General features: G+C 40.8%; 1 protein-coding gene across 1 annotated transcript; it reads right to left on the reverse strand.

Annotated features, from left to right (window-relative positions):
- Positions 1 to 10,453, reverse strand: GARIN1A (golgi associated RAB2 interactor 1A). Its single transcript, XM_010975634.2, has 5 exons — positions 10,211 to 10,453; positions 7,397 to 7,581; positions 6,340 to 6,586; positions 4,718 to 4,836; positions 1 to 364 (listed from the first exon to the last, which is right to left on the reverse strand). Exons 1-5 carry the CDS (start codon positions 10,361 to 10,363, stop codon positions 166 to 168), a joined length of 903 nt encoding a protein of 300 aa, XP_010973936.1. The 5' UTR covers positions 10,364 to 10,453; the 3' UTR covers positions 1 to 165.
- Positions 10,454 to 16,515: the final 6,062 nt, after the last annotated feature.

A 16,515-nucleotide genomic window follows, 5' to 3' on the forward strand; every position in this document is an offset into this window, starting at 1 on the left:
GGACTCACTTGGAGGTTTATTGGTGGAAGAACAGAAGCACCTTGTTATAAACACCATCTTACCTCCCCCATGCTCATTTGGGCCACAATAGGAAAACAGCATTAGAGAAGGTTGTAGCAAGTGCACTGAATGAAGCCAAGGAAGATCACCCTGTTTGGCTAGGTGTCAGGGTCCCAGAAAGTTCTCTCCTAGGGAACTGGCTACAGGACCCTGCAGGAAGTGCTCGTTGGAGTTTTCTTGTTCCCAAAGGCTGTGGCTCAAGGCGGCTCTCATGGGTATGTTTGAACGGACTGCAGATGCCACTGGCGAGGGTGTCTTGTCACAGCTGTTGAGATTGTCTATTTTAATGTCAGTGTTGGTGTTTCTGGAGTAGCCCGAGAATTTCGGAGTCATGGAAAGCAACAGAAGAAAAAGAAAGCATTGTTAAGAATCTAATTTAAAAACTATCTTTTAAGTATGTCTTGTCCAGCACGAGTGCTTTGAGCACAGTTGTGAATGAGGAAATCACTGGCAGTGACAACATACGTATGTGGCACAAGGCATCTAAGAGCAAGTTAAGCAGAGAAAACCAAGCAGGAGGGAGGCTGGAGTGAAGGCCTCTCTGCTGAAGTGAAACAGATACCCCTCCAAACCGTAAGTATTGCTTTTCTATGTTGAGAACCTAACGTCTTATGATTCAAAGGCAAGACCTGAACCCACTGGGATCCAATGCCCACTATAACCAGCCAGGCGTCAGCACAAGTGCAAAGAAAACCTCAACAGTTCTCTAAAACAATAACTTTAAAAAAATCACAACCACTTATGTGTCAAGAGAAACACACTATGGCTAAAAATTTTTCCATGTTGATTTCAGGTGAAATACAGGCTTATTTTAAATGAAAAAAGAAATTATTAAAAAGCACCAAAAAAGAAAATAAAATCCCTATTCAGAGATAAGTACAGAGTGTTTTTTCCAGTGAAAATAATTTTAGAGTTATTTAGCTAGAGACTGGCCATATGGCCTAATAATCTAAAAACGTCTTTGCCACAAAAACCTAGAAATGCTGGATAAAATATAGTCAACATAATTTTAATGCATTGCTAAACTTACAAAAGGTAAAGAAAAAATTCCCGGGGACCAAAAGTTAAAGACCAATGAGGTGTGAGCTGAAGTTGGGTTGGCCAAAGGACTGGCCAGTCTTGGTGACTCAGGCCTTGGGTTTTCATGGCCATGTGACACAGGAGATAAAGTCTTGCACCTGAGCTAGGTGGGGAGTTAACTGAGGTATTTGCATAATTCCAGGACTTTCACAGCCACCTTCTTGGCAAAAGGGGATACCAGAAAGAAATCCATCCAGTGCTACAAGCTCATCTGTATCAACCTGGATTCTAGGTCAAAACAAAATCTCTTCTGAAAATTTTTATCTCTGGGACTGCCCTAAATTGGCTTGAGGTCTGAAATGACACATGGTCCAAGAACTTCCGAACTGAGAAACTAATATAAAAAAAATTCTCCTGGGGGAGAGGGTATAGCTCATTGGGAGAGTGCATGCTTAGCATGCATGAGGTCCTGGGTTCAATCCCCAGTACCTCCATTAATAAACCAACCAACCTCCCTCCCTCCCTCCTCTCAAAAAAACAAAATTAAAAAACAATTTTAAAAAATTTCTCCTGAGCCAGTAATATCTCTGAGGCAACCGACAGAAGCAAACTTACGATGGTTTTTTGGGGTCAACCCCTGCCCCTCCAGTTTAGGCCAACATGAATCCCATAGATAAAGGCCTGCTTGAGATGAGCTCAGATAAAATATTACAGCTACAGACAGTTCCAGGCCCACAGGATCTGTGTGAGAGGAAGCAGAGAGAAGCAACGGGGCATCTGATGTACCTGTAAACAGGAGAGCTACATCTCCCGCAGGTTCTCGGTAGAAAAGGCAGCAGGCCAATTTGAGAAGAAGGAAACTGGGAGTGCAAGGGGTCAGCGGTACAGTCTTAAGAGATTGGGGAAGTGTGTGCCTTAAAAACTGTCAAAACCGCTAGAACACTCTCTCTTGCAGGATGCAGCAAGGAAAAACCACTGGAAATGGAATCCAAATTGAGTAGGAGGGGAACAATAAAAGCAAAGGAAAGAGAAAGTTCAGCTAAAGAGAGGAAAGAGAACACAGCCTTGTACCGTATGGGAATCCCATACGGTACAAGGCTGTAAACAATTCACAAAAACGACACAAGAGGGAGCTCTAGAGCCCAACCAGAAAGCTATCTTGACCTGCCCCTCCAGAAGTTCGGGAAAACCATTTCACATAAAAATAAACATTAGAAAAGGATCATATTCCGTGGGGAGGATATAGTTCAAGTGGTAGAGCACAGGCTTAGCATGCCCAAGGTCCTGGGTTCAATCCTCAACACCTCCTCTAAAAATAAATAAACCAAATTACCTCCTCCTTAAAAAAATTAAATAAATAAAAATGGGAAAAAATTAACATAAACACTGCTTTAAAAAAAATCCGTATTAAAAAAAAGAAGAGGATCATATTCAAATGCCACCCACAATTATATAAGAAAGAAAGAGCATATGAAGCATAATAAATCCTTACAATGAGTGCATTCTGTGTCTGCCAAACAAATGAAAACTGCAACCTAGCATTTCAAAATAGTCTAAAAGAAATTAAGACTATGACAGAATATATGAAATAATGATACACCAGAACTCAAAAGATTTACAAATGTGGTGATAAAACTGAGAAAAGAATTAGACATTTCTAAAGGAAGAACAATTACTTCCAAAACGAAGACTAAAACCAGAAAGAACACAAGAGAAAAGCAAAGCAGATAATTCCTTAAGAGAAATAGAAGGATAAAAGGAGAAGAAGAGTTTCAAGAATAAAAAAGAAAGAGAAGGTGGCAGATAACTGGCAAAGATGATCCAATATACTAACAGTAAAAGTACCCAAACAAGAAATTTTTACATTAGAATTGAAGTTAAAAAAAAATACTGGGAAGTCCGCATAAAGGCACACCATGACCTGGGGCAACTGACCCAGCATGGTCACTGCTGGGACCTGCCCCAGAGCAAGGCTACGAAAGCACTGAGAGAGAGGATGTGTGGAGAGTCCTTTGCGTAGAGCAGCTGCCTCTTTCCCCTCCAGATGAAGGAGAGAGCCTTCCTAGAACCACCCAGAGGCCCTGAGCAGTGCCCCTGGGGGCTGGGAGACCCAGCAGGCCAGAGCACAATCCTGCCCAGGAAACGTGGAAGGTGGGAGAAATGGGAGAGCAGGTTTCTTTGATGACAGAGTGAGAGGAGTTGCTTCTGTGTCCAGGAGGCACAGCCCTCTCTCCAGTGGCCGGTCAAAGTCTGAGAGGATGTCTCCTGAGGACCAGATGTGGGCTGTACCAGACAGCGAGCCAGCCCGGAGCCACTGTAAACCCTACCTGAGAGGACTCACTGAAAGGTGAGGGACTCTGACAGCTAGTGCCTGGGTGGCATGGGTGCCTGCAGAGCCAGGGCCTGAGGCAGGTGGAGGCTGGATGGTAGGAAGGTGTCCCAACATCACTAGAGTTGCATTGGGGTGGGGAGGTGTCATGTAGGGGACTTCAGAGAACCCAAGGAAGCTCCTAAAGAAAAAAATCAGCTTTAAAATTAGGAAACAGAAGGAGAGAAGTGACAACCCAGTTTCCACTAGGAAGGGCCATCTTAATATGAGGCCAGGCTGAGTGAAAGGGGGCTGATGTGATCAGTGCAGAGTTTGATAATTTTCAGGCACTGGACAGTTAAATTTCAGAATGGATGCTGTTTTTGTAGTTTAAAAGGACCAAAAGATCTTTTATATTCTAAGAGGGAGCCCTTATGCTTATGGGGCCTGCCCAAGACCAGCTTTTATCCAGGAGCAAGAGGAAGACATCTCTCACTGAAAAAAAATTAGAAAGGGAAGGAAAACATTGCATTTCAATGTACGCTACAAGTTGTACTTGTTCAACGTATTATTTGCACTATCTTGCTTTTGTTTTCTATCACTTGTTACAAAAAGAATCTAACATAATGACAGTAAATTAGTAAAACTTTGGAGCCAGCAGTGGTCTCCCTTGTGGGTTACTATCTATTCTGTTCATTTTACAGAACAGGTAAGTGAGGCACAGAGGCCTTGAGATTGTCTTACCCAAGGGACCTTGCGAGTTGGGATTGGAGATAATTAGTATCCAACTCCATGAGCCTGCTTTATTACCCTTCTTTGAATTAATTTATTCATCCCTCACTCCTTTTATTGAGCACCTTCCACATGAGGACACTGGGATTTGCCTACAGAATATTCAGACTAATCAGCAACTGTCTATAAAATAGATAAACAACAAGGACCTACTGTATAGCACAGGGAACTATATTCAATTTCTTACAATTACATATAATGGAAAAGAATCTGGAAAATATATATTTATGTATGTATATGTATAACTGAATCGCTTTGCTGTACACCTGAAATTAACATAAACTACACTTCAATAAACTACACTTCAACTACAGTTCAATAAAAAACAAAATTAAAAAATAATCAGCCACAGACACTGCTTTCAAGGACAAGCTAACAATAAAATTAAGGGGAAAAATCACATGCAACAGTCTAAAATGAAAAGAAGGAGCTGAGATAGGTAGGCAGAGGGTGTCACTGACCACCCCCGCCCCGGCCCACCCGCATGGCTCAGTTCTGCAGGAACAGGTGCTGGAGCTGCCTGCATGGAGGACCCACCTGTCTGCTGTGAGCTGGGACCTTCCTGAGAGATTCAAGAAATTGTCACTGGTCTGTTCGGCTGCCAACAGCATGGAGCTTTCGCTGGGCTGGGAGAATGACGGGAGGCTGCTTTCAGACTGGGTGGAGAAATTTACAGTCAGATGACCAGGTCTGCTTTCTGATAGTTCTTAGCTTCTTCAGGCCAGAACTTTGAAGAAACTCACTTGAGTCTTCCAGCCTAGTCCTGGGAACCTGTTCCTTAAACATTAAGCCCTAGAATCATCAGACCAAAAACGGGGCCCTCCTAGCACAGTCACCCCCTCTCTCTGATGGGCTGCTGTGGCTACTCTGCCCAGAGCACAAGGTCTGAACCTTATGAACCAGAGCAGCAGAGCTGTAGGAGCTGACTTTCGAAGTCAGTGATAACATACCTAAAGTATACCACTTAAATGAGATGAGGAAAGGGCTTAGATTCTGAAATCTGAAGGTTTAAGGCAATCCAATCTATTAAGCTTTTCCTTCCTGTGTTTCTACTCTAAGCAGGTACTGGGAAAGCCTTCTGTGTATCAAAAGAAAAAAAAAACCCTTAAATAAACTGAAAGGGAAAAATAAATCCTTAGGGAAAATACTTGCAAAAAATTGTCATCAAAGGCTTAAAATTTTTGATGTATAAAAAGCTTTGTTTTACAAATCAATTTAGAAAAATGCAAAGCTGCCAATAGAAAAATGGCCAAAGAACATAACAGACAATGCAAAAAAAAAAAGTAACAATGTTCAAATTCATTGAAAATCAAAAGATATGCCATTTTTTAACCTATTGTATTAGAAAATTAAAATTCATACTTCTCAGTTGAGATAAGGATACAGTGATGCAGACATATTATTTGAGACAGTGTAATTTGGTACTTTCCAGAAATAATATGGCAATATGTATCAGGAACCTTAAAAATGTTCATACCCTTTGAATTCTGCTTCTAAAAATCTGAGAAAACAATCAGAAGTGTGGATAATACATAAATGCTTGTTTCAGCATCAATTACAATAATGAAAAGTTAGCAACAACTCTGAGTGTCTGATATTAGGGGAATGGTGATGTAAATTTTAATTCATTCATACAACTGAATAGCATGAAATTATCAAAATGATGTGCATAAAGAGTATTTAAAAGAAATGGGAAAATGCTTATGATATAATCTAAATGGAAAAAATCGACATCCAGAAATGTATATATATTTAATGCTTTCAAGTATATAAATTAAAAATTAAGATGAAAGAATAGAAGGAAATATGCCAAAATGTTCCAAGTGATTGTTTAGGGCTGGAGAGAAGTGGGGGTGATTTTTCTGTAATTTTCTGATTTTCTTCAGTGAGTATTATTCCTTTATAACACTGAAGAAAAAACCTAGCAAAAACCAGAAAACAATTTTTAAGTGAGTTAACTATTTCATGGCTCTTTTTATAGGAAAACAAAATTGATTTGCTTTTTATGTTTGTAGACCCCAATATGGTGTGTGCATATCATTGACCTTGAAAAAGAAGTCTGTCCCCCCACAACACTAGGCTCTAATATCCATCAATTCTCAGGAGGCAATATGCCTCTGATTCCTTGCTTACTCTCTACAGATCTTGGTGAAACTTACTGTTTCGGTGGAGCTGCAGGGCAACTTGGGCACCAGGCAGTGAGAGATTTGGATTCTCGGGTCTTTGGTGGTGATGGACAGACCTCTCTGCAGAATTTTCACCAAGCGGATCCAGAACTGAAACACGGCCTCTGGGTGTTTTTCGTGGAGCCTCAGGTAGTAGATCTTTTCAGTCACTGTTCTAACCCTCAGGATGCGTTGGAGCCGGTCACAGATTCGTAGCTCCACGTACTTCAGGGGGAGAATCCTGGACACAACCAGGAGGTGCCAGTGATTTTAATCAACCATGCTGGTGCCTCCCTAGAACTTGGGTCAGCCTCACTAGGCTCCCACCTCTGCGTGGGGGACTCCCAAGGGAGAAAGCCTGAGGTCTGGGAGTGGGAGTGATCACTAAAATGGACTCTTCTCTGATTTCCAGAGCCTGAGTTATTAAGGAATCTGCCCACATCAACGACAATGGCTGATAGTTGACATATAATATCTCATTTAATCCTCAAAACAACCCTTTGATGAAGGAAAGCTAAGTAGTAGTAATTCCATTTTCCAGAATTTGAAACCATGGCTCAGAGAAGGTAAGTGATTTGCCCAAGTTTAGATCTTCTTAGGTAGGAACTGGAACTAAGGTTTTCTGACTCCATCTCCAGGCTTCCCTCTCCCTAGATCCTGATTAATTGTGTTGAAAGAATAAGGGGAAAGATGGAGATCTTTTAAACAGCCAGTAGTTTTTTTTTTTCAATCTCAACACCTCGTAATCCTATTTGACTTTCATATCACTCATCTTTTTTTTTTGAAAACCTCTAAGTCTATATTGACAAAATAAAAATAAACAAAAGTAAGCCAAGATCCTCAAAAACTATACAGGGACTGGTGCTCTACACGGCACCAAGCACAGTGCTTGGTACATGTAGATACTAACTATTTGTTAAATGAATGAATGAACTCTACATAATTTATACACTAAAGAACACTATCCTTTCTTTTCATCTGAAGTCCAGCTGCCAAAGAATGCAGTCATTCATCCCACCCCTTCTGGCCCCTCATTCAAGCCTTTCTTTACCTGCTGAGGGTGATGACTGGGGCACTAGCAGGTGTGTTCCAGGTGGACAACTGACTCTGGGGCCAGGTGACATTGGCCATCAGGAGGACGTTGGGGAGTGGCAAGGAGGGCACCGAGGAGGTCACCCCCAGGATCACAGTGGTAGACCCTTCACAGACATCCATCCAGTTCCCTGGCTTAGTGACCTAAAAGTCAGCCCCAGGCACATGGGTCAGAAAGAAGCAGAAGACAGGAGTGGAAAGATACAGGTGCTAGAAAATGGCACCTCAACTTGGCAACAGGCTTGAAGCCCCTGTGCTTTCTGCAGGTTCGTGGCGCACCGGGCTACCCAAAGAGACAGGTTCTTTGGCAACAGGAACACGGTGCTGCCCTTCTTCATGTCCTTTGCATTTACTAACTTTCAAAGGATGCAATGGGGAGTGGGGAGGGATAAATTAGGAGTTTGGGATTAACATATACACACTACTATATATAAAATAGACAAACAACAAGGACCTATTGTATAGCACGGGGAACTACATTCAATATCTTGTAATAACCTATAACAGAAAAGAATTTGAAAAAGAATATATATGTATATGTATCTGAATCACTTTGCTGTACAAGGGAAACTCATGCAACATTGTAAATTAACTATACTTCAGTTTTAAAAAATGTTTTAAAAAAATGATGCACTAGTAAGAAAAAGCTGAGTGGCATTGAAATTTCATTCCTCCATCCTTGGGTAGAAGAAGTCAGCACAGGTTTCTAATGGTCTGGAAAGGAGAGTGTGCAAAGAAAGTTCCAGAAGGGGAGGAGAGTGAGGAAAAAGAGCTGTTGAATGGGGAGGACTCAGGCAGCCCAACTTGAGGGAGGTTTGGGGAGGTTCCCCTAAAATGAATGAGGGCATGGCTTATTGCTCGGTCTTGAGTGTAATAAGGGCCTGTTCTCTTGCAGCACCCAGGGCTTTGGCAGGACAGGGAGACTGGATGCCTGGCACTGGGTCCCAGTGTCTCACCTAAGAAGCACCAAAACCGTGGCCTTTAAGGAACCACAGGGACCAGAGTAAGGAACATCTGAGGGGTGATCCCTATTTTCCCAAGACCAGAGGGCCTTTTCCCAATGTCCTAGACTTTGTAAGATCATTAGGGCCATTTACAGTCAGTGGTGGAACTGGGGACAAGGGGAAGGCAAGCCCCAGGAATGACTGAAACGTAAGTTTCCACAAGCCTGAGTAGATGTTGCTCCAAGAAATGTGAATTTTGATTTTGGGGAAAGAAATACCATTTCTTGGAGCCCACGTTGTGGAATGAAATTCCTATGTACTCCAAAACACAGAGGGCTGCACACGTTGAAAGTAAGAGATAAATGTTTACAGGTGACAATAGTGGTGGTGATGCTGAGGAGAAGGGAGGGAGGGAGCAGCACGATGATGTGGGTCAGATCGTTTCCAGTCAACTCTGCCTGGGCCAGCTTCAGCATGCACGCTTCCCCCCTCACTGGCACAGTCTGAGTTTCCTGCTGCCTGAGTCACTTCGTATCTAACCGGAGAATCTAAACAGTTGTAATATTAGGCCAACCGGAACATGTTAAAGCATCATACTCAAATAGACAGGACTAGAATTTTGTATCCTGAGTCTGGATTTCCCACGTTCCTGCTCCTTCTCCTCTGAGCATGCCCCCAGGCTGCCAGCTGATTGCCCAACTGTGCAGCTCCCTGGGGCAGTGCAGGGATCAGGGAGCACCTGGAGCCGTGAACCAGCTCTCTGAAATCTAGGGGACCTCATCAGAGAGGAGCTCGCTGCTCTGTGAAAGGGTCTCCAAATTAAGCCCAGTACCCACCTCCAACCTCCTGTAACTTCTTACCGCTGTTCAACTCCACCAATTGGTACTGGAGACCCTCTCTGTGTGTTCCAGCCTCTTGCCTTCACCCAGGAACTTGAAGTCCCTCTGCCCAGAAGGTTGTCCCCCTGCTCTTCCACTTACCAAAGTCTCAGCAATACCTCAAAGAATGGCTTAAGACCTGTCTTCTGGGAAGCCTTCCACAACTGCTGATGTGTAGGGAATGCTCTGCGCACGCTTTAGAGACCAGCTAGTCCAAATCCTCTGACATAGAGCTTTCATAACATGCCCTTTAAACCTACAAATTCATAAGCTTCTCTGCCAGGGACACTGTCTGATCTCTTTTTGCATCTCTTGCCTGCCACGCAGCTTGCTGACTAACTGGTTATGCCATACCCGCAGTGGGGCACAGGTGTGCAGTTTCCAGCCAGACCACTAGAGGGAGGTGGGCAGCACCTCGGTAGGATGCCAGCGGATTGAAATGACCGCCCCCCACTCTCCATAAAGCACGGTGGCTCCATGCATCCCAGGCCATAAGTGCTCACTTCCATAGGTCATATCCCTACTCTTCTGGGGGTGGTAGGATCTGGGCAAGGCTGATTTACGCAGGGATCTTGCTCTCAAGCAAGGCTATTTATAAACCATCCCAGAAAGAAGGAGGTTAGGCTTCAGAGAAGGGATTCTGACAGCTGCTTTCATCCCCTCTAACCAATTAGTGTGGACCAGCAGCCCCAGGAGAATGCTGATGGACTTGGCCTGGAGAGTGGGCTCTGCTGTCTCCTTCTGTAGGTATAACTCTATTTCCCAAAAGCATCTGACCTGCAGGGAGCCCTGTGATACTGTAGGCACAAACTGATGCGAACTTGGGATCCAGACCCTCTCATTTTCTCTGGCTCTACTGGCTTCTTTCTCCTCCTCAGGGCTTTTGGACCAATCCCTAGGAACAGGCTGTGGAAAGGGAAGGTGAGCTGGCCCTCAGCTGCACAAGGGTACCTGGATAAAGTTGCTTTCAAACACCACTGAGTCGGAGAACAGGTTGAATTCTGGAGAATGAATTAGTTGACAAAGAAGGCCATCTTCCACCCCAAGTTCCACTCCAGGGCCTGGTTCCCTGACCTCTGGTGGGAGGCCCCTAATGGTACTCATTGGTTCTTGGGAAGTATGGGCTGGGGAACATCTCTGGGGCTCCACGCAGACCCAGCCCAACCTCAAGGTGTTGGTGTGACCACTACTCCCCCCACCTCCACAGCTCCACCTCCCCTCCTGACTTATGGGCTGTCCACCAGGCCAGGGAGGGCCTGTCGGCTCACAATGGCAGGAATGACATCAAGGAATGTGATGGGTCACAACAGGAAAGGAAAAAATAGAGGCAAGGAAGGATTGGAGGTAAGCAGAGCGTTTTTCTCCCCTTTCCCACTCACTACAAACTAGCAGTAATGTAGTCTACTCCATTTTTCACTCAATCTCCCCTCACACTTGAGGAAAATGATGCTCAAGACTGCGAGCGGCCAAGCAGGCGGGAAGAGCAAAGGGAGGCTCTCGGGAACCCACAGCCTTCAATCCTCCCCACTCACAGCAAAGGAAGCCTCTTGCAAAAACTTTCTCTGTAAGTGTAAAAGGCTCACCTAGTGTCAGGCCCTCACTGGTCCAGGGGAGCTCAGGATGGGGGCAGCAGTTCACCCCAATCCTCCCTCCCTCATTTCTTGGGAGAAAATAATACCAAGCTATTGACAAAGCAAAGAGGCTTATTTATTTGGAAACTGTGAGCAAATGAGGAAATGTATTACAGTGGTATGCTGGAGCACTGCAGAAAAGATCATGAGAGCTGACTGTAAAATTTTCAGGATTTTAAAGAATCAGTTGTTAGACACAGCCATTATTAAACATTTAATTATAGAAACTTACAATTAAATAAGTTATACAAAAAACAAAGGTAATAAATACCCAAACTCATTACTTCTTAATTGTCTTACTGCATTTGATGTCTCTCTATTCCCTTGAGGTTGTTTGAATCTATCGCATCTACATGGTAGAAATACTATATATAATGTTGGGCTACCACTGCCTCTCTCTTCTCAGTGTGTACACGGGACCTTCGTGGTGGTCTCTGTCTTGACACCAGCCATGTTGGGAGTTATTTACACCATGGAAATCAGTCAATGCTACAAATTGGGCCATGATTTATTGTTATTTTGATTATCTAAAATGACAGAGAAAAAGCCAACGATGCCAATTGAGAAGTGTGTCTATAGCTGTTAGATTATGGGCACAAAAAAATCTGAGCAAATAATCTTCCAGTATTTGAAAGGTATTATCTAAAATAGCAAAGAAGTTGCTTGTCAATAATGAACAGATAAAGTTTCAACATGAGACTTTGTTATTTCATGTTTCCCTTATTAATGTAAGTGGAAAAAATCAGCCAACATTCATGTTGGAACTACACTGACTTCTCAGTTACACAGGTTAGCTAGGAATATAAAAGTCTGACAAAAAGCTATGAAAGCTTTCTGTGAGAATCAATTAGCTATCTGAAAGTTACAATAAAGAGTATTGCACATTCTACTATTAGCTGTTAATTGTGTGCTATACATAAAGTAAATTTTAAGTAAAATTTTATAAAGTAAAATTTATTAAGGAAAAAACATGTATACTTGTATGTTATTTATATATGTATACATATACATACTGTGTGTATGTGTATATATATACACATGTATGTGTGTACACACACACACACACACACATATAATTTCCCTAGGATAGCTGGTTGTTGAACATTTATTAGCATACCATTGTAGTGGCGCCAACTCCTCTTCTCCCACTGCAATCTCCTATCCCTGGTACCAGGACAAGAAACTTTAAGTGAAAGACTTCTTCAGATTGCATGAAGTTGAGGAGGGATGAGCCATTGGTTATCTTTCTCAGACTTTGGCTGAACAGCTACCAGGATCTCTCACTTTGGTGATTATTCAAGGAGCAAGCCAAGGGGTTAAGTCAGGTCTCTGGTCTTTTAAGCTCTCAGGACGCGCACTGTTGCAGTCCCCCCATGACTGGGGTTAAATCTCCTGGTGCTTCTGTTATCACTGGGAGGGAAACTTGCTTCTCATTATTTTCCCAGAGCTGGTACATCAGAAGCAGGAGCTTCTATCTCATTAGCTTACTTCTTAAGATTTGCTTATTAGAAAATTTTTGTCTTTTTCATTGATACAAAGTCTAAAAGACTAGGAATTTAAACATTCACTCTTCAAGGTTATTACTTTTGCTTTCTTATCATAGTGCTCTCTGTTCATGACATTTTTTTCTCCTTTTCTTGTGGAAAAAATAGAAGGAAATTTCTCTTCCAAAGTTTGTAACATAAACTAAAAATTTAAATGACACAGAGACCATCAGCATGACCCCACGTGCTAGAGCACCTCACTTGTGTAGTAAGTTCTTGTTTTAAATAAGTAGATTTCTAATCAGGAAACGCTAATATGACAGTCAATTCACAATTGCTTGCTTCTTGGTTTTTGCCAGAGACTTAAGGTTTTTAAAGGTTAAAATTATATGTAATTAAAGCTACTAAAATAATAAGGAAAATATTTCAGTATGCTAAAAAAGTAAGATGTGTGTTTTCAGTAAAAAAGGTTCATGGAAAAGAAATACAGAGAAAATAGTTTTATGCATAATTGGGATTTTAAGTATTTAACAAATTCTAGAAGTTCTTCGTAGCTCCAGCTAACTTTGAGATACCTAAAAGGAACCCTGAGGCATCTTAGATATTAAATTAACTAGCATTATTTGGTATGTGAAGTTAAATATAATCGATCATAATTTTACTAATTGTAAACAAGTCTCTTTGTTGATTGTAGGTGTTTAACCATGCCTTTTAAGTCTTTCGTCATTACAAACAGTTGAACTGTTGCTAAAAGGTGCTTCATCTTTAGGAAGACTCCTGGGTAGTCTATGGAAACAGTGGGTTACAACAGTCCCACACAGGATGATGGCTATGCAAGGATTCCAGCCCATACCACCCTCTGACGCAAAAACAAAAGGCTGTCCTGCCACTGGGGCCCCTAGATTAGGCATTCAGAGAATTGTTTTACTCCCTGATAGGCAGGGTCAATGCCCCTGCTCAGCCCAGAAGTAGTTTCAGAAGAACTACCAACCGGTTGCCTCTCTGCACCCTGCCCCATAAGGTTATGGGAGTAAAATCTCTGAGGGGAATGGGACAGGAGAGAAGGGGGCATTCAAGGAATGACACAGCAATTAACACCAAAATGGTGGAAGAGTCAACTTCCACTAGAACTTGAAGCTCAAGATGGCAGGAGATTTGACTTCTAGTAGAACTTGAGCTTAATAAGAAGCTCATTGTAATACATTAGCATGATAAATAACATGCCCGTAGAAGCCATGACAGTTCTAGAGCTAACCATAAAAGGTCAAAGAGTGGGCAGTGGCCCAATACCTGGGAATCCCAGCCCCTTCCCCAGGGTAGTTGGAATGGTCCTCCCACTTGTGGGCATGTGAAGCTACCAAGCCAATAAAAACTGGCAACACCACGCCTTATGGCTTCTCTCGCTCCCTCATATTCCTGCACTGTCTATGGAGCGTGTATCTACTTCTACTTTAACCTGAGCACCCAACCCACACACCTCATGGGCCTTCTCTTGCCTTCTGAAACAGCCTACACTCTTTGTAGTATGTATCTCTCTAAATAAATCTATCTTTACTCAAAAAAAAAAGTAGAAGAATAATCACTGCAACATTGGTTGAAGTAAAAAAAAAAAAACACTGGCAATAACTTAAATGTCCATCACAGTTAAACTATGACACAAATCCTAATCTTAACCATAACCCTAACCCATATGATGTAATATTTTGCAACCATTGAAAGAGTAAGGCAGCCTTATATATACTGATATGGAACAATTACCAAGGCCTATTAAATTAAAATAAGATGAAGAACAGAATATATATAATATGCTACCACTTGGGTTAGAGGAATTTTAAAAGAATATACACATTCTTTGAATATACTTGAATATGCCCCAAAATTTCTGGGAGGATAAAAATATAGTTGCCTTAGGTGGGGTAGAGCATTGGTAATTGTGGTGAAAATGCAGACTTATTTTCCACAGTGCATGTATTTTTATGCTGTTTGAATTATTTATCATGAGCATGTATTTCCTTTTTAAATAAATTTTAAAATAAAAAGTGTTTAAAAAAATAAAAAGTATTAAAGAAATATCCTATATGTGGCTCTACGACTACTTACCAAGAAGCAACTATGTACAAGGTATGCCACATACTGAAAAAATCATTACCAGCTCTGAAAGTAGTCTGATCAGAGTTGCGGACATGTGGTCAGGGCTGTCTTGAACATGACTCTTTACCTCCTGAATAAAGATACATATTTGAAGAAACAAGGGTGGGAATATATTCAAATACAATAAAAAGTATAAATGACATCTATACAAAGAGTAAGAGCACTAGAAATTATAAAAAAAGTAATATTTAAAATATATATTTAAATATACATTATATATAATTTTTTAAGGTTCTTTAAATAATTGTTTAAAAATTACAACAATGTAACAGGTAACATCAAGTTTAGAACACACGTAGAAGTAAAATACATGACAAGAATGGCACAGAGGATGAGAGGAGAGAAACAAAAATGTACTGTTGCACAGCTCTGACATTATACATGAAGTAGTACAATACTATTTGAGCAGCTAAAAAGCACGAAAATTATAAAAATTGAGAAACCTGTAGCTAGTGGATCTAGAAAGAAAGAAAGAAAACACAATTGCCAATCTGGAAAAGAGGAGACATCACTACAGAGCTTGTGGATTTTAGAAGTATAATGAGGAAATAGTTTTAACAATTCAATGCCAGTAAGTTTGGCAACTTAGATGTGCTATATAAATGACGTCATATAGAAATTACTAAAACTGCCTTAGAAAAAACTTTGACTTAAAAAAACTGATTTAGGAAAAATCAAATATATACATTCATCAAAGACGCTGAATTTATCTTACCACAAGTAAAATTCTAAGCCCATATAGCTTCACTGGAAGGGTCTATCAAATAAGGGGTAAATAATGTCAATCTTACACAAATTCAGGAAACAGGGTAGGAAATAGTTCCCAATTTGTTTTATAAATCCAGCATTATCAAAACCAGATAAAGACAGTGCAAGAAAAGAAAGCAACAGAACTTAGATCAACACTACTGACGAACATAGACACAAAATTTCTTATCAACAACAATGAAAGGAGAGAGATGGTCATGGACTGGAAGATTCAATATCAAGATGACAATTCACCCCAAAATGATCTGTAGAGTCAATAAAATCCCAATCAAAATTCCAGAAGGCTTTTAAACATAGAAATTATTAAAGGGAAAGTTTGATTATAGGCTTTTAAAAATAAAATTTTGAACAAGTAACACACTTACAAGGTACAAAAATCAAAAAGTATCAGAAAGGAGATAGTGAAGTCTCCTTCCCACCCCTGTCATTGGCCCAGTTCCCATCTTTCCCCCCAAAGAAGCCACTGTTGTCATGTCTTGTTTATTCTTTTAGAGAATGTTTACACATATTTATGCCAATATAGTACATTTAACTTTTCCTATCCCCTTTTACATAAATATTCTAAGCCTTGCGAATATAATGTTCTCCAACTTCGAATTCTTCAAATCACATCAAACTATCTGCTTATATCAATTATCTAATTCTATATTCCATAATGTTAGGCAAAAGGGAGAAAGGAGTCCAAATTGCACTCATAATATTACAATACAGAAATGCCTGATGTGTATTGACAAGATCTAGAAGAAAACAGTAATAAAGACAGTGCTCAAGCGATGAATTATGGATTGTTAAGTTGGTATATGTTTGTCATATAAAGTAAATCAAGTTTGTTGGCATCGTTGATATTCTAAAAGCAAAGCAGCATGTAAAATAAACATGGTAAGTTATAGTCATTTTGTAATTTTAATTTTGTTACAATAGATTTTTTTAGAAAAAAAAAAATCTCACATGTGCTCACATAAGAATTACCTCAGGGAAGAAAAAACTCATTATTGACATATTTTGTGGTACTGCATTTTGACCAATCCTTGAAAAAGAAAAATACAAACCTCAATGTAGAAAAAAACCTGCATACTAGGAATAGACTACCAATTAATTCAGTGATATTGTCTAAGTTACTTAGTTTTCTCCTGTTTCCTCTGTAGGAAAATGAAAAGACACCATCCAGTACAGTAGCCACTAGCCGCATGTGACTTGAAATGTGGCTAATCCAAATGCAGAT

The sequence above is a fragment of the Camelus dromedarius genome, chromosome 7 (genome assembly GCF_036321535.1).
Source record: "Camelus dromedarius isolate mCamDro1 chromosome 7, mCamDro1.pat, whole genome shotgun sequence".
NCBI lineage: Eukaryota > Metazoa > Chordata > Mammalia > Artiodactyla > Camelidae > Camelus > Camelus dromedarius.